General features: G+C 39.1%; 1 protein-coding gene across 1 annotated transcript in view; it reads left to right on the top strand.

The window, feature by feature from the left end:
- LOC126251375 (MAP kinase-activating death domain protein) overlaps window positions 1-26,517 on the top strand; it is a 595,744-nt gene that overhangs the window by 133,565 nt on the left and 435,662 nt on the right. Inside the window, exon 10 of the mRNA XM_049951759.1 lies at window positions 23,842-23,968. Coding sequence (XP_049807716.1) covers window positions 23,842-23,968 — 127 coding nt within the window. The remainder of the gene's footprint in view (window positions 1-23,841; window positions 23,969-26,517) is intronic.

Here is a 26,517-nt window from a genome sequence, read left to right as displayed (position 1 = left end):
AGGTAGCGGTTCTGGTCTCATAAACTGACATATGGTCAGGAGAGCGGTGTGCTGACCACATGCCCCTCCATATCCGCATTCAGTGACGCCTGTGGGCTGAGGATGACATGGCGGCCGGTCAGTACCATTGGGCCCTCCAAGGCCTCTTCGGACGGAGTTCAGTTTAGTTTTATTATGATTAAATCCTCACTCCCATTGATATATTTCATGACACTGTTAACATTATCAAATTTGCTTTCAATTTCACTTCCATCAACTTCTATGGATGCCATATATAAGTAACTTTTAAAGTGTCTGTTGAACATCCATTCAATTCCATTATCACTGTTCTTTCTGCTTATTGCTGATAATCTTTCGCTGTTCTCCCTATTCAGTACTACTACTTCTTATCTTGTTCTACCATTATCTGGTGAAGTATGGATAATGCTCTGATCTTCATTCTACTCGTAAAACCCCCTTTTCTGGCCTTTGAATCTCACTCTTCCCTAACAATATTATGCCATTTCATAATATTGTCACATTCCATCCTGGATTTTTCGCTCTTTCCTAAAGTACCTCTATATATATATCCTTTCCATTTCTACCATATTTTTTATGATTTTCTGCACTATATTACATTTATTGCATTCCACATGCACATCTTGATTAGAACAATATTTTTGTATGATAGGACATCCTGCCCAGAGATCTAAATGGAGAATAATTTCACTTATGGGATATTTTATCTACAAGGAAACCATCATGACTTTTTTTAACAGAGAACTTTATATACTAGCAGCCATTGAAATCATCTGAATGATGCAAGCAGGTAGCATCACACTAACTATACCAATCTTCCCTTGATGTTCACCAATGCTGTTACTAATGGATGGCTACACAATGAAGTTTCTCTGCATACCAGCTCCATCAGTGAAGGCTGCAATTCTACTCTGTGAACCACATTGATGAGTGCCTGGGTCCATTTGCCTCACAGAGCATTGTAATCTTCACTGTAACTTTGTCAAGAGGCCCTCACAAGGTCTATAGGCTGTCTAATAGAGGAGAAACACACACCACTCATACACACAACCAAGCACACCTCACACACACGACTACCAGCTGTGGCAGCTCAGGCCAGAATGCTGCTGGAACTGGTGGCCCTATGTGAATGAGGTGTGCTTGCTTGTGTGTATGAATGGTGTGTGTTTCTCAGCCGCTGATGAAAGCTGTGGCTGAAAGCTTTGCGTAAGTGTCATTTAATTAGGCCTGTCTGAAACTTAACATGTCTTCTTTGCAGTAAGTAACAATATATCTTTTCACTGTGAAGGGGGAAAGTGTGCAGGGACTATATGGGGCAAGACAAGACTTCCAGACACATCATTGGGAGGTTATGGGGTTGTGAAGCTGCAATTGAAATCAAGTACTTTATGTTCAGCTGCTTGATGTGCCATTGGGTGGTCTACCATGCTCTTGACCACTGTTTGGTGGTGGCCGTTCATCCTGGTGGACAGCTGGTTGGTAGTTATACCAATATAAAAAGCTGTGTAATGATTCCAGCAGAGGTAGTACATCACTTGGCTGTTTTCACATGTGGCCCAACCTCTGATGGGGTAGGATAGGTCTGTAAGAGGACTGAAATAGGAAATGCCGGATGCATGGTTTGGGCAGGTCATGCACTTGGGTCTTCCACAGGGATATGATCCCTGCAGTAAGGGGCCGGGATTGGGAGTGGCATAGGGATGGACTAGGATGTTGTGGAGGTTAGGTGGGTGATGGAACACCACTTTAGGAGGGATGGGAGAAACTTGGGTAGGATCTCCCTCATTTCAGGGCATGGTGATAGGCAACCAAAACGCTGATGAAGCATTTGGTTCAGTTGTTCTTGTCCATGGTGGTACTGGGTAACGAAGGGGCCACTCCTTTATAGTATGTTCTTGGGGGTTGTGGGAGGATTGGGGGTATGAAGGGAAATTGCACAGGAGGCCTGTTTGCTTATTAGATCTGGGGGATAGAGCCTGTCTGTAAAGGCCTTGGTGAGACCTTTAGCATAATGGCAAGGGATTCCTTGTGACAGCAGATATGCCATCCCAGATGGCCAGGCTGTATGGCAGGGATTCTTTGGGGTGGAAGGGATGGCAGCTGTCAAAATACAGGTTCTGTTGATGGCTGGTGTACTGAATGTGGATGGAGCCATCAGAGAGGAGGAGGTCAGCATTCAGGAATGTATCATACTAGGTTGAGGAGGACAAGGTGAAGCAGATGGGAGAGAAAGTTTTGAGGTTGTGTAGGAATGAGGAAAGGATGTTTTAGTCTTGAGACCATATCAAGAAGATATCATTAATAAACTGAACCAAATCAAGGGTTTGGGGTTTTGAGAGTTGAGGAAGGTTTCCTGTAGATGGCTCATAAACAGGTTGACATAGCAGGGTTCATCCAGGTGTCTATGGCTGTACTGCAGATTTGTTTGTGTACTTATCCTTCAAAAGAGAAGTAGTTGTGTGTTAGGATTAAGTTAGTAAGGTGTATGAGAAAAGAGGTAGTGTGTTTGTAGTCAGGAGGACATTGGGAAAAGTAGTACTCGATAGCAGCAAGACCATGGGCATGAGAGATGTTGTTGTGTAGGGAAGTGGCATCAACAGTGATGAGTACAGATCTGGGAGGTAAAGGGGTGGGGACGGTAAAGAGTCAATGAAGAAAGTGGTTGGTATTTTTGATGTGACAGGCTATATTTCAGGCATTTGGTTGGGCGTGGTGGTCAATGAGGGTTGAAATTCTTTTAGTGGGACAAAATAACCATCTACAATAGGGTGTCCAGAATTGTTGGGTTTGTGGATTTTGGGGCATGTAGAAGGTGGGTTGCAGGGTTTCATAGGGGTGAGGAGGGAAATGGATCCAAGGGAGAGCTCTGGGAAGGGCCTAAAGCTCTAAACAGGGATTGGAGGTTATTTTGGACTTGCGGGGTGGGATCACTCTGGCAGAATTTATAATTGGTAAGGACTTATAGGACCAAACTGCTGAGGTCATCGGTCCCTACAGAATTTATAGGTGGGTGAACTAGTTAATTGGCAGAGGCCTTCCACCAGGTGGTCATTTCAATTCATAATGACATGTCTGCATGCAGGATGATTAAGTCAAGATTTGTTTTGAGGTTGTGTCTGGCTGCTCTTTCTTCTGCTGAAAGGTTGGTGTTCTTAGGAAGGAACCTGTGGAAGGAAGAATGATGAGATGAAGTTGGAGATAAGGAATTCCTGGAAGAATACCAGCGGTTTGTTAAGTAGGAGGATGGGAGGTTAATGGTTGGATGGTCGTATGAACTGGGAGAGGCAACGTTCAGTATTAGGGTTATGTTTGCTTTGCTTGGAGGGAGTGGTGGGAAACAAGTGTTTCCATTTCAGGGATTGGGAGAAGGAGAGTAGGTCTTTGATAAGTTCAGTGTGGTTAAACTTGGGTGTAGGGCTAAACATGAGGCCTTTGGATAGGTTTGAAACTTCTGTAGGGCTGAGGATTTTGGTGAAAAGGTTAACAACGGTGTTCCAGAAACTATGCATCAGACCTAGTCAGCAATCATCTCCCATGCCATTTTCCCACACACTCCCAATCCTCCCACCAGCCCCAGGAACCAGCTTCAAAGGAGTGCCTGCCCCCATCATCATCCAGTACCACCCTGGACTGGAACAACTGAACCACATCCTTCATTCTTGAAATGAGGGACATCCTACCGAACAGCTTTCCTACTCCTCCTAAAGTGCTATTCCATTGTCCACCCAAACTCAATAACATCCTGTGCCACTGCCATTCCCAACCCCTTGCCACAGGGATTTTTTTCTTTGTGGAATTCCGAGTTGTGTGACCTGCCCAACATACCCATGCAGCACTTCCTATTCCAGTCCTCTCCAGGCTTATCCTACCCCATCGGAGGCTGGGACACCTGTGAAAGTAGCCATGCCATATATCAGCTCTGCTGCACACATTGCAAGCTTTTTATACCGGTATTAGGAGGGAGTTGTCCAGCAGGATGAATGACAACCGCCAAACAGGGGCCAAGAGCATGGAAGACCACCCTGAGGTACAACATGCATTTGAACGTAACACACTTGATTTCATTGGCTGCTTCACAACCTGGGCTCCTCCCCTCCACCATCAGATTTTCTGAACTGCATAGATGTGAGTTATCCTTACAACACAACCTTCATCCCCAAATTGTGGTAACCTATTGTCCCTGCATCCTCCACCCGACAGTTCCTGCCCCCTTTATCCTATCACCCCTTCCCTGTTCACACCCCCTCATCCTCATTGTGTGCTCTCATCTGCCAATTCACTCCCTCATCTTTTTCCTTCCCTGCTCCTCTTCTTTCTCCTTCCCCGATCCTCGCCTTTCCCCTCCACAGTCCCATCCTCCTTCCCCCCACCTCTCTGCTCCACAGTCTCCCAATCATGTGTCTGGCAGTCTTGTCATGCCTGATATATTTTGTGCACCCTCTGACAGACAGTGCTCCTCCCTTCCCACCTTTACTCTGCTATCTCTCTCCCTTCTCCACCTAACTCCAGATTGCTGCTTCTGCTGAATGTGACCATTGCATTCCAGTTTGAGCTGCTGGAGATGGTGATCATGTGTGCATGAGGTATGCTTGCTTGTGTGGATGTGTGTGTGTTTTCGTTTCCTGATATTCCATCCTGGAGTTTCCATTGTTTGATTTATCCAAGATTAAGTATGTAATCTCTCACAGCCAGTTCTATTGGTGTGGCAGTATATGGCAATTGAACTTGGCTGACGTTAAGATAGGTGGGCTCAAAACATGCAAAAACAAAAATCACTAGAAAATAAAAATTGAGCTGAATGTTGTTATGGTGCACATCAAGTGACCACATTCAATTTGAGATGTATTAAACTTGAATAAGATATTGTCAATACAAAATATTTTGTATGTAATTATTTTTTTCAATTAACTGATATTAATTAAAACATTCTCTTATATGTGAAACTACATATATAAATCAAAGTATTAGAATCTCCTGCTTTGATTGAGATATCTATTGTTTTTATTCATGCAAGAAGAATATGGAAAGGATAAATTGCTACTCACTACACCTGCATGGAATTCTATGGCTGATGATGACATGGGGCTGGTCAACATTGCTTGGGCCATCTGTGCCTGGACAAGGAGCTCATTTTCCATTTACTTTTCTCCCTTCCTCCCATAGCCTCCTAACACTGCACTTAGTAGCCCTATGCTCTCCCTATCATGCCCCTGTATGCTCCCACAGATAGCATCTTCCCCCACCCCTACCTGCTGTCCCTTCCTCTGCCCACCCCATGCCTCCTCCTTACATGCACCACTGTCCACAACTTATTGCTGCTTACAACAGATACTATCGCAATTGGATCTCAGCAGCCAGAGACAGTAGAAATGTATGTGAGTTGCTGTTGTGTGAATGTATGAGTGTTCTACTTTTGAGAAGGCTTATGTATTTCTAGTATATTTTTCATTATATCTGTCTGTGAGTTAGTGTCTCCTCTATGTGGTGACTAGCAATCTATCCTTTCCATATTGTTGTTGTTCCATCCCGGAGTTTCCATTATTCATCCATTTGAATCAGAAACAAATACATTACATTGTTATTACAATTAAAAGCAAATACTGTGAATCAGCCTGACCAGCCTTGCTTGTGATGTTAAATACCCTTGCTGAATAGATGGGCCCTGTAGGTCCGAAATAATAATGAAAATGTCCCATGTATGTTTAACTGAGAGAGTAACTGGTAGTTTAGGTGTCATCATGTTGAAGATACATAAAAAAGCAGATAGTGTTGCAGAGTATCATCCCTTTAGACCTCAGGTGCCAGATTACCCCTATAAAATGTATACTGTAGATACATTTGGTTAACATGATATTGTTCAGGACAAGAAAACCGACATTGTTGTATCACTCCATTTCCATAATACTGGTATGATTTTAACATCTCCTTAGGGAATTTCATGAATACAACACTATACAGGAAGTCTTTGTCCAAAGGAGCTGTTGAATTCATACTTAGTAGTTTCATTGCAGCATAACATTTGCGAGGTCTATTCAAAAAATTTCAGAACGTCCCTAATTTCGCGACAGTGGTGAGTTGGAACAAAATGCCAATGGCATCCCTGTACATGCCAGTGTTTCATGCGTAATTACTGGAAGTTTCATTGTCATATATCTGTTAATTATTGTTCAGTGCTGTATTGACTAGAACATTGGGTCACACATTTTGCAAATTTCGAGATGGCAGAGTTAGAGAAGCAACATGTGAGCACTAAATTTTGCTTGAAACGCATGAAAACCATTACAGAGACACCCCAAATTATACAGGAAGCCTAAGGTGATGAGTGTGTAAGCCATACTCAGTGTTGTTAACGGTTTACACAGTTTAAAAATGACCAGATGGAAGTTAAAGATGACCTTCCTTCAGGCTGCCCTTCAACATCTACTGACAATGCTCATGTCAGGAACGTTAATGAAATTGTGTGTGCCAATCGAAGACTTACCCTCTTAGTGACTGCAGAAGAATGTAACATTTCTGTTGGATTATGTCATGAAATTGTGACACAGCATCATGGAATGCATCGTGTTGCCATCAGTTTTGTCCCACAGTTTTTGAGTCAAGATTAGAAAGACCTTCACCTCACAATCTGTGAAAAGCTTTTGATTTGTGTTGAGACCAAGGCTCATTCTTTTCAATGGATTGGGAAAGGTTGTCCATAGGCTAAAAAAGCTCATCAGGCTAGGTCAAATGTCAAAGCCATGCTGATAGTTTTCTTTGACTTTGATGGATTAGTTGTTAATGAATTCATGACTCTCAGGGCTGTGTTGTGATGCCTGCGAGAAAACGTGAGAAAGAAACAGCCTGAAATGTGACGAGACAATTCATGGCTCTTGCATCATGATAATGTGTCTGTACATTCATCCCTGTTGGTGCGTGACTATTGCACAGAAAACAAAATCACTGTGCTGCCTCATCCTCCTTACTCTCCAGACCTGGTCCCTGCAGATTTTTTTTTTTTATTTCCAAAATTGAAAACCATGTTGAAAGGACGAAGATTTGCAGTAATAGATGAGGTAGTAAACAATTGACAGATGGCACTTCGTGTGATCAAGTAAGAGGCATATAAAGACTGTTTCCAGAAATGTGAATGACACTGGGGGTGGTATATCAATTGTGCAGGAGAGTATTTTGAAGGAGACCATGCACAATAAGTAAAAGGCAAGCATATAAAAAATTTGTGGACAAAGTTCCAGAATATCTTGAACATATCTCATATATCATGTTGCTCACTTTTTCCACTACATTTTGTCTGTCAGCTTGTTTTGAAATGATGTTTTGTTGTGGCTCCAGAGGATTTGTTAACTTATGGAAACAGATTATTTTAATTTTTTTTTTTTAATCTTCAGATTCTTTGAAACGCTACTTTATGGCTGTGCTTAAAACATCTGAATTTGAGAACATGCAAACCATTCAGCATCCTTTTTTCTTTGCGCCAGGACATTTGATGTGAGCAACTGTAGTAACATTTTCTAGTGCATGAAGTTTTCATTTTGTGCCACCTGTAAACTGTGAATTTTAATATCTTATACAGAATAAATCATGAAGCCTTTGGCTTTATAACAGGAAATTTTGAAGGAAACAATAAAACAGCATTTATTGGGGGTTGGCCAGCCATAAATTTGTGCATAATTCAATAGATTTTAAAATCAAGTGCATTCCACATCTATATGCCATGTGGTGTGCATGAGTGTTTTCACATAGAGCGGGAGTACACCACCATCTGGTTATTGTAATTGTGTTATTTCTGTTGCATTGATGGAACAAGATGGGGCACTGTTGTCAGCTGTGCTCTTTTCCTCTACAGTATCTTCAAAATGAAGTTACCAAATGAATGTATTGTACTTGAGACAAGGCTCTGAGCAATCCTTCAAGCACTAGAACAGAATGGACCATCTGCAATAGAAAATTTGTCACTTGTCAGATCAACTGTCATTTGTGCCCAGCTTGGAATGTTCACTGGCATAGCCTTGTTATTTTGTGAAAGTACATCATAGTAGTTATAGTGACACAGAGAAATATCAGCAAAAGATAGCTTAGCACACCACCCTATTGATCATAGTTGTTTTCCATTTTATCAAAGTTATTGATGTAAATTGAAAGTGAACATAATTTAATAAAATCAAATACTTGACAGAAAAATCAGTTCTTTCAATGGCTAAGAATACATGAGATGATGCTAATTCTTCTCATTATAGAACACTGCTATATTGTCACATAGAGTCCAGACTCTAGTATCAATTAAGATAGAAGGGTCATCAACAACAACTAACACTTCATACCAAACGCATATTTATCAAGCACTCATGAAAATATAGATGGAGCTGAACTGCCTGCCACAGCACAGAGATTCTCTGAATTATACAGTGTCCATAATTAAAGTTCCAGTTTCAAAACACTGTAGAAAGAGAACCACTGCTCTCATTGATGTATAATTTGAACAGTGTATTATTGATGCATGAGAAAAGTCATGGATTTTTCTTTTTTAAGTTAACAAATATTTTGCCAGTAGATTGTGCTGTAACCGTCTTAATGTAAATGGGGTCGGCTACAAATGACTAATGAATCACAATACAGCAGCTATGGTTTGAGTTGCACATTACACCATCTGTAAGATTCAATGTGCATGACTGCACAAATTTGGCAGTCAACAGTTGTGGCACTATTAGTTAGGTAAGACCATCCACCATGGCAAGGTCATACCACATCAGATGAGAAAAATCGTTTTTTAATTGTCCAGAGGCAAAAAATGCCTATTAAACAAAATGACATAAGTTTTTAATTGTCCTGGGGCCAAAAGCTGCATAAAAAGCAAAATGACATTGGTTTCTAACTGTCATGAGACTTGCTTGTGGCATGTTCATTATGCTGTCTACCGTTTTCTGCCACAAGTTGAGATCGATGAACGGTGTATTCCACAATAGATTGGAGTGTTTCAGGGGTTGCACAGTGCACACCTTCAATTCAGCTACTTTAATAATTGGAGCACTGAACACATATTTCAGATGACCCCAGCCAGGAGTCACACGGATTAATATCAGGTGATCTGGATGGCCAGTCTGTGGGGAAATGATGGCTGATAATTCTAATATTTCTGAAATGCCTCTGCAGCAGCCACTTCACTGGATGTGTAATGTGCAGAGGAGCACCATCTTGCATAAAACTGATCCTACACACACATCCATGCTGTTGAGGGGTTGAATGATGCTGGTGTACAAAAGACTCTCATAGCATTTACCATTGCCATTTAACAGGGCCTGGATGACTCATCTCCTCGAGAAAATATGGCCACACAATAAACAATACCATTAATCCACACCACACAGTCATCTTTGTAGAATGAAGTGATATTGGTTGATGTGTGTGCAGATTTTCCATTACCCATATTCGGCAGTTCGACATATTGATATGTCCTCGGAGATGGAAATGGGCTTTGTCTGTCAACAGAATGTTCCATGGCTATTTATTGTCCACTTCCATGTGAGCAAGAAATTACAGAGTCAACATTTGTCTTGCTAGCCAGTCAGCAGAAAACAACTCCTGAACAAGGATGATTTTGTATGCATAGCAATGCAAGTTGTTTCATAGGATTTTATGTGCTGTCTTGCAGGTATGTCCAGTGTTCGGGGAATGCCATGTGCACTGCATGTTTACACACTACCACTCAACCACTCCTCCAATGCTGTGGCCACATGTTCAACAGATTTCAGATCAGCTGCTTTCCTCTGTCTGCCACATTACACTTCAAATGAACCTGTATCTTCGAATTTCATAATCATTTCCCCAGATCCTTAACCAACATTGGACCAGTGCCCTTTTTAATACTGTTGAGTGTTTGGAACTTCTGCAGGGCTACTGGTTCACTCACCATTCTTGTCAAAGAGCTTTACCAGTAGTGTGCAATTCTTTAAGGGGGGAGCTATGTTGCTCATCTCGGACACATTTGTTGGTGACCTGCCCCTCAGGAATATGAGTGGGATTCATGTGAAGTATGTAGATGATATCTCTGTGCTTTTGTCATTATCTTCATCTTCTTAACAAACTCCTGACAAGCAACATATGATTTAATGTAGACCATATGATTTGATGTAGACCATAGTATAACAGGGTGTATATGGCCCGGGAAAGCAGGAAATCTGGGAAAAACCTGGGAATTTTTTCATCCGGGAGAAAACTGGGAAAAACCTGGAAATTTTTTTTAGAATTCTGGGAATTTTTCATTGTGTTAGTTTTCAGTTCAATTTCTGTAATTTTGCCTGGTAAGAACTGATACTCTAACAAAGAATTTCACTTTATCCCACTACTGCAAAATGATACTGCAACAATAAAACATAAACGAGGAAAAGAAAACCAAAATAAACTTAAGTTGCAAAAGAAATGTGCCATTTCCAACATCAAAATACAGTGCACACACAAGTGTCTGCCAACACCAAAATGTGTCAAAAGCTTTAGGACAAAGACTATGCAATACTTTATAACAACAAACTGATTCCTATGACTGCGACATCACAACGGTTTACATTAGGTTCATTTGAGCAGTTGCCAGTGGGCGGTGCGCATGTGCAGTTGAGTCGCATATGAGCAGTACCTGCTTCTGTCTATGACTACTTGAAATACAGCTGTTAGTTGTATCAGCAGTAGCAACAAGCTGCCAGATTCGCACATGTGCAGAGCAGTCTAAGTTGCAGAGGGCTGTAGTCTCCACAGGACCTGTGTTTAGGTTTAATGATTTTGCTGTTTCTTCTTCATTTACAACTCTCACCTCAAATGAAAACAAATGGATTTCTGTGGCCAAGAGCTAGCAAGTGAATTAAAATACATTCACACACTTACGGAAGGCTATAGCTAGTTTGACAATGCATGAACCTGTGTTCAGTGTATGCCACCTTTAGCATTTGAAGATGGTCATTATATGGCCGAAACCGGTTATGACTGTGTCATATATGTGTTTGCGTCTATAAATAAACAGAAAATTTTTACAATAGAATCAATCTCACATTCCATAGACAAAATGTCATTTTTTCCAGAAAATATTCTGTCACTTAAGAAGGGAAAAGTGTATTTTCACCCAGGAAAAAGTGTACCGGTATTTTTAACCAAGACATCTGGGAAAAACCCAGGAATTTTTTTTCCTTGTCCATAGATACACCATTTATAATAAAGTTGTATAATATCCAAATGTTATGTGTAAGTGTAAAAATTCATACTAGATCCCCTGGATTATAGGTTACAATTGAATGTTTGGCAGTATAATGTTCACAGTTCTTATCCTGGGGGTGCAAGGTCTATATTTGTGTCAACTATCTTACTTCTTCAGGTAATGGCCTGTTTTATGCAGTCATTCTCAGAATGATCAGGCTGTAATGGAAACAAGGTATCTATCATTGTGTCAGTCTTTTTACTGCATACTGAGAAAACTAGTGTGAAACCTGTAGTGTCAAGCTGTGCCCTATTGGATTTAAATGTACTGAGAGCATGTCTTCCAGCATCTTATTAAAACTTCTATGGGACATTTTGCTTGCAGCTGAAAGTCATCCTGTAGATAATTTTGCATCATGAAGTTATTTCAGACAGCAGTCTTGCTTGAAACACATGTCCAAAATCAGAGATCATTACAGGTGGCTCTCCATGCTTCAAAATGAACTTTAATACAAGACACCTGTTGATTTCCAGAGCTTTGGCTGTTGTTGCAATCTTGATGATGACAGAGTAAGGCACAGCATAATCCAATTATTCTTGTCAGTTGACTTGGGTAACCACCCCAAAAGGTCAGCTCCCACCCAGTGAGATAGAGAAGCTGCAAGAAGAGTTTGTACCAATTGTCCTGTTGCTAACTAAGACACACACTTAACATCATTAACATTCCATACAATGACTTACATAATGTCTGACAGATCAGTAGAGACCTGCCCAGTGAAACTAGCTTCTGGTTTCATCAGAAGCCATTGCAGATCTCAGATGAGCTGATGCTTCGCAAAAACACTTCACTAAATCTAACTGTAAATGAACTGGGATGACAATAAATCATTTCCATCCAACTGGGTTGTAATACCTTTTTACAATGTTCCAGCTTTTAATCTGAATTTGCCGTGGACAGATTTTTCCTCATCTGAGGCCTTTGTGGTCTTCTGTAATGCTGGCTTTTCCTTTTGTTAAGCTGCAATTTTTGTTGGTGTAAAGATGACTGGGATCTTGCCAGTGCTTGTGATTGTGTCCAGTTTTCTATACTACTGCAATATAATATTACTAAAGCTCTAAGGCAGTGTTCTATAATTGATATTCACACAACACAAGTTACTATTGGCTGGATGTATTGCAGCTTTCAGAACAGAGCTTTTAATTTTGTGAACATAATCTATTTTAGTTGGCAATGATAACCAGTGAAAGTTATGGCCCAGAATTTGCTCGTGCCTTGACAGGTTGGTCTTTGATGATGATGTCCATGTGTTTTCCCGACATTTCAGGAAATCTCATCCATGGAGGATTTTCATCTGTGATGACCTTACCTCCATAGATGGTCGTCTCATTTATTTTACTGATTTTGGCAGTTGCGTAAGCAGCTGAAACCTCTGTACCGTGACACTGAACGGCTGGAGAGCTACCTTGACCTGGGTATGGCAATGAGCTCCATCCAGCAAATCGGCTGTAGTCTTCTGCAATTACATGCTATACATAGAATTACCTTGTTGTTTGATGTCTTGTGGGACAACAATTGTTGAAAATTCTTCTTGTCTCTTTACAGTTGTGTATAATGTACCCAGAGTGTATGCAGTGGAAAAATAATAGTGCATTTTCCACAATTCACCAAATGTCCATTTCTCTGCATGGTGACTGAAGTGGTATGGGTACCAGTTGCTTTTATGTTGTCGAGAACCTTGGATGTTGTATGTTCACTGCAACATAAGTTACAGAGTTTCCAATTTCATTCCTCAGCATTGGCATGTCTTGTAGATATGGATGCAGATGATCAACAAACCTCTTCTTGAATTAGTCCTGGATTATAATAGAGTGACACAACAGAGTAGAGTGGAGCTGTGCATGGGGCAACTGCCGCACTTCTGCTTCATTCCCAGGTCCATTGGGGCCAGGGAATAGTGCGGCAGCAGGCAGGCAAACACACAAGCTTGCCAGTGTGCAGCCTTTCTCAAACTTTTTAAAAGAAGCTACTCAGTAAAAACAAGTTTATTCCCATGCATCTCATAGCTTTATTTTTCAGCTTCATGATGAACTGCTTATAGTTTCATTAATCAGCATAGTTATTGTGATATTTCAAAATTAAGCAAGCCACTTCAAAAAAATCAAATAGTTTGCAATGAAAAATGGAGATCACAATGAATTTTTGTTTGGTGCATGTTAGGTCATAAGTAGCTGTGTACCAGGTGTAGTTATCATTGAACTATTCTTTAAACTTGGGATGGGGTCTTTAACTCATTCCATTCTCAAGAAAATCATTTGTATATATCGCACTTCATTCCACTCATGTGTCGATATGATAAAGTGAGAATGAAATATTCATAACATCCTTGTATCTCATGAATGGTTTGAGATATAGAAACAAGATTTTGGCAAATGATAGCATGCAAAGAGGAAGGTGGTTTGCATATGGTTACTGTGTGTAACTTCCTTACTAGTGCAATATAAGGTAACTACAGAGTTTTTCAACGTAATAATGTAATTTTTTAAGGGTCACCAACAGCTGATGAAATGAGAATTATTACAAGTTTATGGAAACCAGGAGAAGTTTTCAAGACATGGCTGTGACATTCACAGTAGGATTTATAACCATTCTAAGAATTGTGGAGTTGTGGAGCCAACTACCAAAGTATTAGGATCGCCTCTGGCCACAATACATGAACACCTTCTGAAGATGATTTTCTAATTACAGTAAATGTTTTATATAACATATAGAATTTTCCAAATACAGTTGGTGATGTTGACAGAAAGCAGATTTATCTAAAATGCTCAGAAAATTCTGGTGAAATATTTATAAAACATTTTCATTGTGGGATCCTACACCAGTTGCAGGTCCTCACAGGAAACTGATTATAATTAATGTTGGGTGATATGGGAAGGAAAACGAAAGTGGTAGATTTCATTCTTATAGTGTATTTCAAGGCATTTTATGAACTCTTATAGTCGATGGGTTTTAGATCCAAGGAAAGAATATTTTGACGAATTCTTTTCTAGATTATGATGATTAATGGAATGTGCTTTAGGAATAATGACCACTAACTGGAGCATATTTTGTAAGCCAAAACTAACTTCACCAAAATTTGCAATGTTGTGAAATGTACATGTTCTCCACAATGCTGTTGTTGGCCTATAAGGATCCCTCAGCGTCGATAAGCAACATACAGTAGAAATTGAGTGTTTTATACAAGGCACTTAATGAACAATATGAGATTTCAACAGAGCTTCAAATGAAGCTGTCCACATGGGATAGTTCTGAAAACATTTTTCACATAATGATTTTCAAGTATTTATCGGCTGTGCTACTTCAGTTTTATTATTGCCTATCATTTTAAGACAATGAAAGAAATGAAAGAATAAGGAAATGTATTCTGTACTTGTAGTTTGCAATACTGCTGCCACATGTAGATGTTTCTCTTGTTCCATAATAGACACTGAGTAGAAACAGCTGCTATTATGGCTGTTGCTGATACTACTTTCTTAAACAGTACAACAAAAGAAACACAAACACTAACAACACTAACAATTGTAGTGTCTGTGCTACCTGCTGCAACACTGAAATGCTGCTAGCATTGCCTGAATGCAGCCGGAGTCACTCAAACGCTCTGGTCATCACGCTCAGAAACAATTTTTTTGATTCACACATAGCCTCTCTGCGCAGTAGTGCTTGCAGCACCACTATAATCACACACACTGAGCAGCACTGGTTTGGTTCACCAGTGCTGCTCTAGTCACTGCACCATGCTGCTCTGATTGTGCCATGTGGCTCCACTATAACTGCAGCTTTAGTGATGCTACCGATCTGGTTGTGTTCAACAGTCAACACTGCTGCTTCTGGTAATGCAATTTTGGTCTTAGAAGATTTCATAAAATTTCATATCTCTTCTCTCACTATTTGCCATATTGGCAGTGCAAGTTCCTAAGAGTCTTCTATGATTGCCACCAGTACGACACCCAGAAAATTGTAGAATACCTCTCGGTCTACTCTTTTTTTCTGCTGCAGTCCCTCAATGTACAGGTGCTTCTTGGTGAAGTCCTCTGCCATGTCCTTCATTAGGTGTGAAACTTTGACAGCTACCATCATACTCAGTTTCACTGTGTGACACAGATCTGGAAACTGTGTATGTGACTTCATAATTTCCCTCTGGCATTATGCTATGTTGTCCAATTGTATTCATGCTATGCAGATCTGCTGCTGGTTGTTACCAAATGTTTCTTTTATGTCTAGCTTTGATCAGCTCTTGAAGTTATCCTTGTTCTCAAGCCGCCGCTGGACTATATCACCCAAGTGAAAGTAGACACTGGCAAAACACACCATGTTAGCAACATGTTCGAATTCCTATATTCATTTTTTTGTATTCTGGTCACCATGTACAAAAAATACAACTGAATGCCTGATGGGCCTCTGACTCAATAATAATTTTTTATCCATTGATACCTTGATGATTCAGACCATAGGAGGAATTTACATTTTTTTGTTTTATTTAATTTAATTCTCCCCTCCCTGGGTTACTGCCAATGAAGCTGACAACTTTCACATATTTTTATTGGAGCCATAGTAATGCTGATGTCAGGGCTACCTGGTGTCTTCAGCAAACTGTCAGATAGAATCTGGAATTGTGTTCCAACTATCATAGAAGGGTAGTAAACAAGATCTAACACTTCAAACTGAAAGCATATATTGCAAGCAAGCATGAAAGAATGGACAGCTGGACTTAATAAGATTACTGACCTGGATTTTACCTTTGAAGTAGTGATGCTACACGTTAATTTCTTGCTTCTTGCTATAATTTTGTTTTAATGACCAGTTATTTAATGAAAAACACAACACTATATCAGTTGTAATATTTTCACATTTATTAATATCAATAAAACATCATTAATCAGTGTGCAAGTAATAGTTTTAGTAGTTCATGTATCACAGGTTAGCACTTGTACTATGAAATTCTTTGACAGAGTGGTGCAATTAAGAGTGAAACAATCTGGAACAGAAAAACTTTAATCCTGAATAATTATTTAAATAGTAAGATGCTCATTGAGAAGAGGAAAATGAGAGATTTTCAATGAGCTGTATCAACTATCCTAAAAACATCTATTAAATCACTGCAGATTCCACCTGTATGTGTTCGTGACCAACTTTAAATTATGACTTCTTCTGTATGCCAGTTAAATCCAGCAAATTAACTATATTTTTGTTGTTAATATTTGAGAAAATATATCTTGAACAATTAATTCTGTGAAATAAGACCTGAGTATATAATATTTTGAAAATATTATGAGAATGATAGTTGCTACTCATCATATAGTGGAGATGCTGAGTTGCGGGTAGGCAAAAAGACTGTCAAAAAGTAAGCTTTTGGCCAAAAAGGCCTTCATTGGAATTAAACAACACACAGATATGCAAGTGCAACTCACCCACACATGACCCCAGTCTCTGGCTGCCGAGGTCAGACAGCGAGCAGCAGTGAATGATGGAAGGAGAAGCAACTGGGTGATGGATGTAAGGAGGAGGCTGGGATGGGGAGGGGGAGGGATAGCAGGGTGGGAGTTGGGGGGGGGGGAACTAGATTGGTGCTTGTGGGAATATACAAGGGACTGCTCCCAACCCTGTGCCACATGGGTCATATCCCTGTAATAGACCTAGATGCAAGACCTGTTCCATACATCCTCCCACTCCCACCTGTTCCAGTCTGGTCACAAGCATCACCTATCCCACAAAGGCAGGGAACCCTGTGAAACCAGTCATGTAATCTACAAGCTAAGTTAGTGAAGTTCGGTGGCAGGAGGAACAAGACTTTTCAGTCTACTGACTGGTTTGATGCGGCCCACCACAAATTCCTTTCCTGTGCTAACCACTTCATCTCAGAGTAGCACTTGCAACCTATGTCCTCAATTATTTGCTTGACGTATTCCAATCTCTGTCTTCCTCTACAGTTTTTGCCCTCTACAACTCCCTCTAGTACCATGGAAGTCATTCCCTCATGTCTTAGCAGATGTCCTATCATTCTGTCCCTTCTCCTTATCAGTGTTTTCCACATATTCCTTTCCTCTCCGATTCTGCGTAGAACCACCTCATTCCTTACCTCATCAGTCCACCTAATTTTCAACATTCGTATATAGCACCACATCTCAAATGCTTCGATTCTCTTCTGTTCCGGTTTTCCCACAGTCCAGGGTTATAAATACGAAATCAGATAGGGGTAATGCAGGAGTAGGTTTAATAATGAATAAAAAATAGGAGTGCAGGTAAGCTACTGCCAACAGCATAGTGAACACATTATTGTGGCCAAGATAGACACGAAGCCCACGCCTGCTACAGTAGTACAAGTTTATATGCCAACTAGCTCTGCAGATGATGAAGAAATTGATGAAATGTATGATGAGATAAAACAAATTATTCAGATAGTGAAGGGAGACGAAAATTTAATAGTCATGGGTGACTGGAATTCGAGAGTAGGAAAAGGGAGAGAAGGAAACATAGTGGGTGAATATGGATTGGGGGAGAGAAATGAAAGAGGAAGCCGTCTGGTAGAATTTTGCACAGAGCATAACTTAATCATAGCAAACACTTGGTTCAAGAATCATAAAAGAAGGTTGTATACATGGAAGAATCCTGGAGATGCTAGAAGGTATCAAATAGATTATACAATGGTAAGACAGATGTTTAGGAACCAGGTTTTAAATTGTAAGACATTTCCAGGGGCAGATGTAGACTCTGACCACAATCTATTGGTTATGACCTGTAGATTAAAACTGAAGAAACTGCAAAAAGGTGGGAATTTAAGGAGATGGGACCTGGATAAACTGAAAGAACCAGAGGTTGTACAGAGTTTCAGGGAGAGCATAAGGGAACAATTGACAGGAATGGGGGAAAGAAATACAGTAGAAGAGGAATGGGTAGCTTTGAGGGATGAAGTAGTGAAGGCAGCAGAGGATCAAATAGGTAAAAAGACGAGGGCTAGTAGAAATCCTTGGGTAACAGAAGAAATATTGAATTTAATTGATGAAAGGAGAAAATATAAAAATGCAGTAAATGAAGCAGGCAAAAAGGAATACAAACGTCTCAAAAATGAGATCGACAGGAAGTGCAAAATGGCTAAGCAGGGATGGCTAGAGGACAAATGTAAGGATGTAGAGGCTTATCTCACTAGGGATAAGATAGATACTGCCTACAGGAAAATTAAAGAGACCTTTGGAGAAAAGAGAGTCACTTGTATGAATATCAAGAGCTCAGATGGAAACCCAGTTCTAAGCAAAGAAGGGAAAGCAGAAAGGTGGAAGGAGTATATAGAGGGTCTATACAAGGGTGATGTACTTGAGGACAATATTATGGAAATGGAAGAGGATGTAGATGAAGATGAAATGGGAGATACGATACTGCATGAAGAGTTTGACAGAGCACTGAAAGACTTAAGTCGACACAAGAGCCCAGGAGTAGACAACATTCCATTGGAACTACTGACGGCCTTGGGAGAGCCAGTCCTGACTAAACTCTACCATCTGGTGAGCGAGATGTATGAGACAGGTGAAATACCCTCAGACTTCAAGAAGAATATAATAATTCCAAACTCAAAGAAAGCAGGTGTTGACAGATGTGAAAATTACCGAACTATCAGTTTAATAAGTCACAGCTGCAAAATACTAACGCGAATTCTTTACAGACGAATGGTAAAACTGGTAGAAGCCGACCTCGGCGAAGATCAGTTTGGATTTCGCAGAAATGTTGGAACACGTGAGGCAATATTGACCCTACGACTTATCTTAGAAAATAGATTAAGGAAAGGCAAACCTACATTTCTAGCATTTGTAGACTTAGAGAAAACTTTCGACAATGTTGATTGGAATACTCTCTTTCAAATTCTAAAGGTGGCAGGGGTAAAATACAGGGTGCGAAAGGCTATTTACAGTTTGTACAGAAACCAGATGGCAGTTATAAGAGTCGTGGGTCATGAAAGGGAAGCAGTGGTTGGGAAGGGAGTGAGACAGGGTTTTAGCCTGTCCCCGATGTTATTCAATCTGTACATTGAGCAAGCAGTAAAGGAAACAAAAGAAAAATTCGGAGTAGGTATTAAAATCCATGGAGAAGAAATAAAAACTTTGAGGTTCGCCGATGACATTGTAATTGTGTCAGAGACAGCAAAGGACTTGGAAGAGCAGTTGAATGGAATGGACAGTGTCTTGAAAGGAGGATATAAGATGAACATCAACAAAAGCAAAACGAGGATAATGGAATGTAGTCGAATTAAGTCAGGTGATGCTGAGGGAATTAGATTAGGAAATGAGATACTTAAAGTAGTAAAGGAGTTTTGCTATTTGGGGAGCAAAATAACTGATGTTGGTCGAAGTAGAGAGGATATAAAATGTAGACTGGCAATGGCAAGGAAATCGTTTCTGAAGAAGAGAAATTTGTTGACATCGAGTATAGATTTAAGTGTCAGGAAGTTGTTTCTGAAAGTATTTGTATGGAGCGTAGCCATGTATGGAAGTGAAACATGGACGATAAATAGTTTGGACAAGAAGAGAATAGAAGCTTTCGAAATGTGGTGCCACAGAAGAATGCTGAAGATTAGGTGGGTAGATCACATAACTAATGAGGAGGTATTGACTTGAATTGGGGAGAAGAGGAGTTTGTGGCACAACTTGACAAGAAGAAGGGACTGGTTGGTAGGACATGTTCTGAGGCATCAAGGGATCACAAATTTAGAATTGGTGGGCAGCGTGGAGGGTAAAAATCGTAGAGGGAGACCAAGAGATGAATACACTAAGCAGATTCAGAAGGATGTATGTTGCAGTAAGTACTGGGAGATGAAGAAGCTTGCACAGGATAGAGTAGCATGGAGAGCTGCATCAAACCAGTCTCACTACTGAAGACAACAACAACAACAACAACAACAAGTTTTAACCCGTGTGCTGCATTTTATGTAGGTATGACAGCCAACAAGCTGTCTGTCTGCATGAATTGCCACCAACAAACTACAGCCAGGAAATAGCTGGGCCACCCAGTTGCTGAGCATGCTGCCCAACATGACGTTCTCCACTTCAGGTTTCACAGTCTATGTCATGTGGATCCTTCCCACCAACACCAGCTTTTCTGAATTGTGCAGGTGGGAACTCTCCCTGCAATATATCCTATGCCCCTGTAACCCTCCTGGCCTCATCCTTAATTAGTCATTGTCCTTTACCCAACTATCCCCTTCCCTGTTCCAATTCCAGCACTACACAGCTCCTTCTTCCATCAACACACCCACACTCTTTACTTAGAAATAAAGTTGATGAACTACTCATTTGTATCGATGAAATGAATTCATCTAACCAAATTGACATAATCTGCCTCTCTGAACATCAAGTGACCACTGATATAGATATGTTAGACATTTCAGGATTTAAGCTAGCTTCCTATTTCTGCAGAGTAGATATGGATGGAGGAGGAGTTGCCATATTTATCAAAAACTGCCATAAATTCAAGAACATTGACATTAATAAATTCTGTTTAGAGCAGCATCTAGAAGCATGTGCAACAGAAGTAGAGTTCCATAACAGATCCTATATAATAATAACCATTTACCGAGCACCTGCAGGAAATTATAATCTATTCTTAGATCATCTAGAATCTCTTTTGGGTTATTTAACAGGAAGAAACAAAGAAATTTTGATTGCTGGTGACTTTAATACAGATTTTCTAATACAATCTTCCAGTAAACATTCACTGCAGTTAGTAATGTTGTCTTTCAATCTAACTCACACTGTAAACTTTCCAACTAGGATCACTAAATCCTCAAGGACAGCCATTGATAACATTTTTATTGACAAATCAAAGGAACAAAATCATATCATAAAACCTGTTATAAATGGACTATCAGATCATGACATGCAGCTCCTTGTTTTAGATGTAAATTCTAAGCAGATTATCAAGACTGCTAAATCTGAGTACAGGAGAGTAGTCAATCAACCAAAAATTGAGTGTTTTAGAAAACTGCTCAAAGATATGAACTGGAAAGAAGTTTATAGTGCTCATGACATGAATGAAAAATATAACACATTCATGAACAATGTCAGTACCATGTTTGAAAACTGTTTTCCTCTAAAAGTTCCTCAAATTAAACAGAAGTCTATAATAAAACCATGGATTACACAGGGAATAAAGATTTCCTGTAAGACAAAAAGGTAAATGTATCTGTCGACCAAGAATAGCTCCAATGCTGATGATTCAGCTAAATACAAGGAATACTGTAAAACATTAAAAAAAGTAATTCAGACGTCTAATCAAATGCACTACGAGAAGAAGATAGCAATGTCAGGGAACAAAAAGAGCAGACTGGTAGAACCAGAAAGGAACAGGAGCAAATAGCACTAAGGGTAGATGACACATTAGTAACTGATGGGCATAGTGTGGCAAATCTATTTAACAAGTACTTTATATCCGTTACTGATAGAATGGGACTTTCAGGATCAGTAAATAATGGCCTTGAATATCTGAAACTAGCCTTCACAAATAGCTTCAGGTACATGAATATATCACTCACTTCACCAAAAGAAATAACTTCCATAATAAAATCTTTAAAAACAAAGCATTCTAGTGGGTACGATGAAATATCAACAAAGTTAATTAAGGCATGTTCTTGTGAGTTTAGTACAATTCTAAGTTACTTGTGTAACCAGTCAATTATAACTGGGACATTTCCTGACTGGCTAAAATGTGCAGATGTTAAACCTCTATTCAAGAAAGGGGATAAAGAGATACCGTCAAACTACAGACCGATTTCACTTTTGCCAGCATTCTCAAAAATTTTAGAAAACGTAATGTACAGGCAGCTGCTCAACCATCTGACCACAAATAACATATTATCAAGAACACAGTTTGGATTTCTGAAGGGTTCTGATATCGAGAAGGCTATTTACACCTACAGTGAAAATGTACTTAATTCCTTAAATAACAAATTACAAGCAGCAGGTATTTTCTGTGATTTGTCAAAGGCATTTGATTGTGTGAACCACAACATCCTTTTAAGTAAATTAGAATTCTATGGTGTCACGGGCAGTGCTGCAAAATGGTTCAAGTCATACCTCACTAACAGGAAACAAAGGGTGTCAGTGCAAGGGACTAGTGAATTAAGTCATCAGTCATCATCAGAATGGGAAGAAATTACGTGTGGTGTCCCACAAGGATCCATCTTAGGGCCATTGCTTTTTCTTGTGTACATTAATGATCTCTCATCAGTCACACTGCCAGAAGCAGAGTTCATTTTGATTGCAGATGACACAAGTATTGCAATAAATAGTATGTCAAGTGTAGTTCTAGAAAGATCTGCTAATGATATTTTCATGGATATTAATAAATGGTTTAAAGCCAACTCACTGACATTAAACTTCGAAAAGACTCACTATATGCAATTCAGAACCTGTAAGAGGTTTCCACCCAGCATATGCATAAAATACGAAGAAGAGCAGATAGAAGAGGTTGACAGTCTTAAATTCCTGGGATTACAACTTGATAATAAATTCAGTTGGGAAGAGCACACCACAGAACTGCAGAAACGCCTTAACAAATCTGTATTTGCAATTCGAGTGTTAGCAGACATAGGCGACATAAAAATGAAAAAGCTTGCGTACTTTGCCTACTTTCATTCCATAATGTCATATGGTATAATATTTTGGGGTAACTCTTCAAGTCAAAAAAAAGTTTTCAGAGTCCAAAAGCGTGTAATACATATTATTTGTGGAGTAAATTCACGGATGTCCTGTAGAAACCTCTACAAAGAACTGGGTATACTAACTACTGCCTCTCAGTATATTGACTCATTAATGAAATTTGTCCTAAATAATATATATCTTTTTCCAACAAACAGCTCAATTCATACATACAATACCAGGAACAAAAATGATCTGCACAAGGACTTAAAAGCACTTACTTTAGTTCAAAAAGGGGTCCACTACTCAGGAACACTCATCTTCAATAATTTGCCAGTAAACATAAAAAATTTAGTTACAAATAAAGACCAGTTTAAAAGGAGCCTGAAAGACTTACTAGTGGCCAACTCCTTCTACTCCATTGACAAATTTTTTAATAGAAACAAATGATGTATTGTATATATTCATACTATTAGTATGGTTATTTCAGCTTAAAAAAAAAAAAAAATTGACATGTTCCACATCCACGAGGATCTCCTCAGCATGGATCTACGGAATGAAAAACTAATCTAATCTAATCTAATCTTCTCTCCTTTTCTGCTGCATTAACATCAAGATGGTTGAAAGAGCAAGGAAAAGGAAATAATACAATAAAGAACTGTCAATCAAACAGTGGGTCAATTAGTAGTTGCTTAAAATTATAAATCCAAATCTAGAAACAGGTTTTATAATTTGAATTTATTCTCAAATCAAATATTTGTTGCCGCTCTTAACTTGTTTTGGTTAAACATTATGGAGAGCAATAGAATGACATGTTCTGCACTTGGTTCTTATTATAAATTATTATTCCAATCTGAATATACATTTAAATTGTTTATTCATGCATGATCAATGATTGATTATAAAAGAAAGTATTAATCATAAATGTCATAGCAGATTTACAGACACATTTGACTTGATGAATTAAAGGCTTCCTGATGACATCTGGCTGGTCGACTTGGACTCAAATAAGATAACGCCGCCATCTGGAGCAACAGATGAACTACCACCATTACCAGAACCTGAGGGGACAATTTTGAAAAACCATCTTAAACAGGTAGGAAACTGAGACAAATGTCAATGTTAACAGCTTTACACACACATAGCTTTGTACATATACTGACATATGAAATACACATGAAGTGTGTAAATAATTAATGAAAAGCAGATTAACACAACCTTTTGCCATATCCCAATGTATTTGTGAACGTTCAAGTATTGAAAAATAAATGAATAAAGGTAAAACTGTGCTCCAGAATAGCATGTACTGTTTTCAGGTTTTGTTTGTACTTTATAATTGTGTTTTTCATGCATAGAAAACTGTAATTAGGCTAGTGCATAATTGTAAGTTATTATTGTTGGTATACACATAAACTCAACAAAAGGCAGACCTTGTACAACAAGTTATTTTGAGTTAGTGTGTATGACTTGCTTGTACTCCTCGTGACAGAAGAACCTATTCAATTATTTCCTGCACCAAACTATTCTTAACACAAATAGTCTTAAAATTTAATCATTTATCCTAACCAAAGGTATTATAGTCAGTAGAATGGCAGCTGCATAATGAAGTTGATGTTTTAATTTGAGCTGTCACATATGAAGTGTATCACTTAAGAATTTAAACTAGGTTAAAAAAAAGAGTTTGGCAATATGACTTGAAGAAATGGTATTTGGTGGGTGTAAGGGTAATCCAGCTGTGGAGAAATTACTCTCTGATTTTGAGTGGCAAATACATTAACATGTATCAAAGAAAAAAGTACTAGGAAAGACATACATAATGGTACTTCTTTACACATGAAGTGTAACTGATTGTGATACATATTTGAATTGACAATGTCTGTTGTTTGGGCTCCAAGGTCATACTTAGAGTATTCCAATGACTGGGAGAGAAGGTTGAGATCAGCCTTGCTCACAGAATGTAAATGAAGCTCACACTCTGGAGCACCATCCCTAGAACTGATATCATTCTGAGCCAAACATTTAGTCCCCAAAAGTTACTCCACATATTTTATAACCTTCTGAATACCAAAAGGCTGAGGTCTATGTGTGTTACTGTTGAACATGAAAAGGAAGTGAAGTGGGAAAAATTTACTGTCATTTGACTCATGTTGATCCATAAATGCATGCACAATATCCGTGAATGTATTCAGCAGTGTGTCATCAGTAATGGCTACCAGCAGAGTGACGTTATTGTTTAAAATTTGCTGAAAAAATGTTATTACCACCAATAACAGAAAATAGTTCTGTTTCTGTTTTGTATCTCCAGTCATTCCAAAAATTTGTAAGTAATTTCCAAACAAAAGAATTCTTCTTACCCAGCCATATACCAGGATGTCCCAAATTTCTAGGATACAAGTTATACAAACGGTAGAGAATCCTACACGAGTATTTTGCAATGAGGAGCTATTGATTAGAATTTAATGTTTAGTTTATTTTACGTTCATCAGCCACTTACATTTTATAGCAGCAACTTAAGCTCAAAGCAGTTTTTCTGACCGATGATTAAGCTCAAAGCAGTTTTTCTGACCGATGATTACGTCTCTGGTTTTATTAAAATGGCCCATATAATTTTGGTTTACATGCTCACATATACCTGTTGTCGCTGTACAATAAGACAAGCAGCTAGCACCCTGCATACCTCTGCTGGTTTTACTGGGTTTTCATGACATTCAGCTTTTCATAACCAACAGGGGGAAAAAGCAACAGAAGTGAGGTAAGATGATCATGTTGGCGTCAGCCAAAAGCCACAGTAAGGCTAATTGTTGTCAGATGCTCCCAAACATTAATAATAAAATGGGACAGTGTACTGCCATGTTGAAAACACTCTCTCTCATGGTCAAGAGATACAGTTCTCAACAGTTAAGCCCACACATCTGAAAGGAACATGAAGTATAGGTTGCTCAAGATACGGTGGCCGAGGTGCAGTGACCAGTTTTTGTCCAAGGCTCTGGGTGAGTTCATTCGTTTGTTCAGAAGGGGAGGTTGACTAGCGTTTGCCTGTCGGCAATGACAGAATCGACGTACTAGCCCAACAGTCATATGATTTTACAGAAACTATTCGGTAAAAAATTTAAGTTTTGCTTTACTTGTAGCTTTATATGTCAGGTTTATTATGATGTGCCCATCATTTCATTGAATTTTTCATTAGACTTGGTCTGAGGTCTCTGTCACCAGTCTTGAGAAAATTGATCTGATGTAGCGCACTCATTTGCAATCGCACCACGCCAGCAATAAAGCCATAGTAAAATATCCCCAACATTTCTCATATTTCATACACAGTGTGAGGTATTGAAATGAGATTTTGGCAAATGATGGTACACAAAGGGACAGTATTTTGCAAAACTTCATTATCTATCTCTTATTCCCCAAACTACAGACTTTTCTGATGAAAGAATGTGGTTTTTAGGGGCCATGAATACCTGGTGAAATGAGAAATGCTATGGGTTTTTGAACAACATACGTGAAGTCATTACACATTTGTTTTGTACCAAGGATGTGTTTTCATAAAATGCTGACCTTACTTTTCCTCAGTTCCTCACTTAATAAAGTTAATAAAGCACTATTTCAAAATTCTCATGTAATTGCATCTGCACACCATGTTAGTGA

Source organism: Schistocerca nitens, chromosome 4 (assembly GCF_023898315.1).
Source record: "Schistocerca nitens isolate TAMUIC-IGC-003100 chromosome 4, iqSchNite1.1, whole genome shotgun sequence".
Classification (NCBI taxonomy): Eukaryota; Metazoa; Arthropoda; class Insecta; order Orthoptera; family Acrididae; genus Schistocerca; species Schistocerca nitens.
This window is presented reverse-complemented; position numbering and strand designations above follow the sequence as displayed.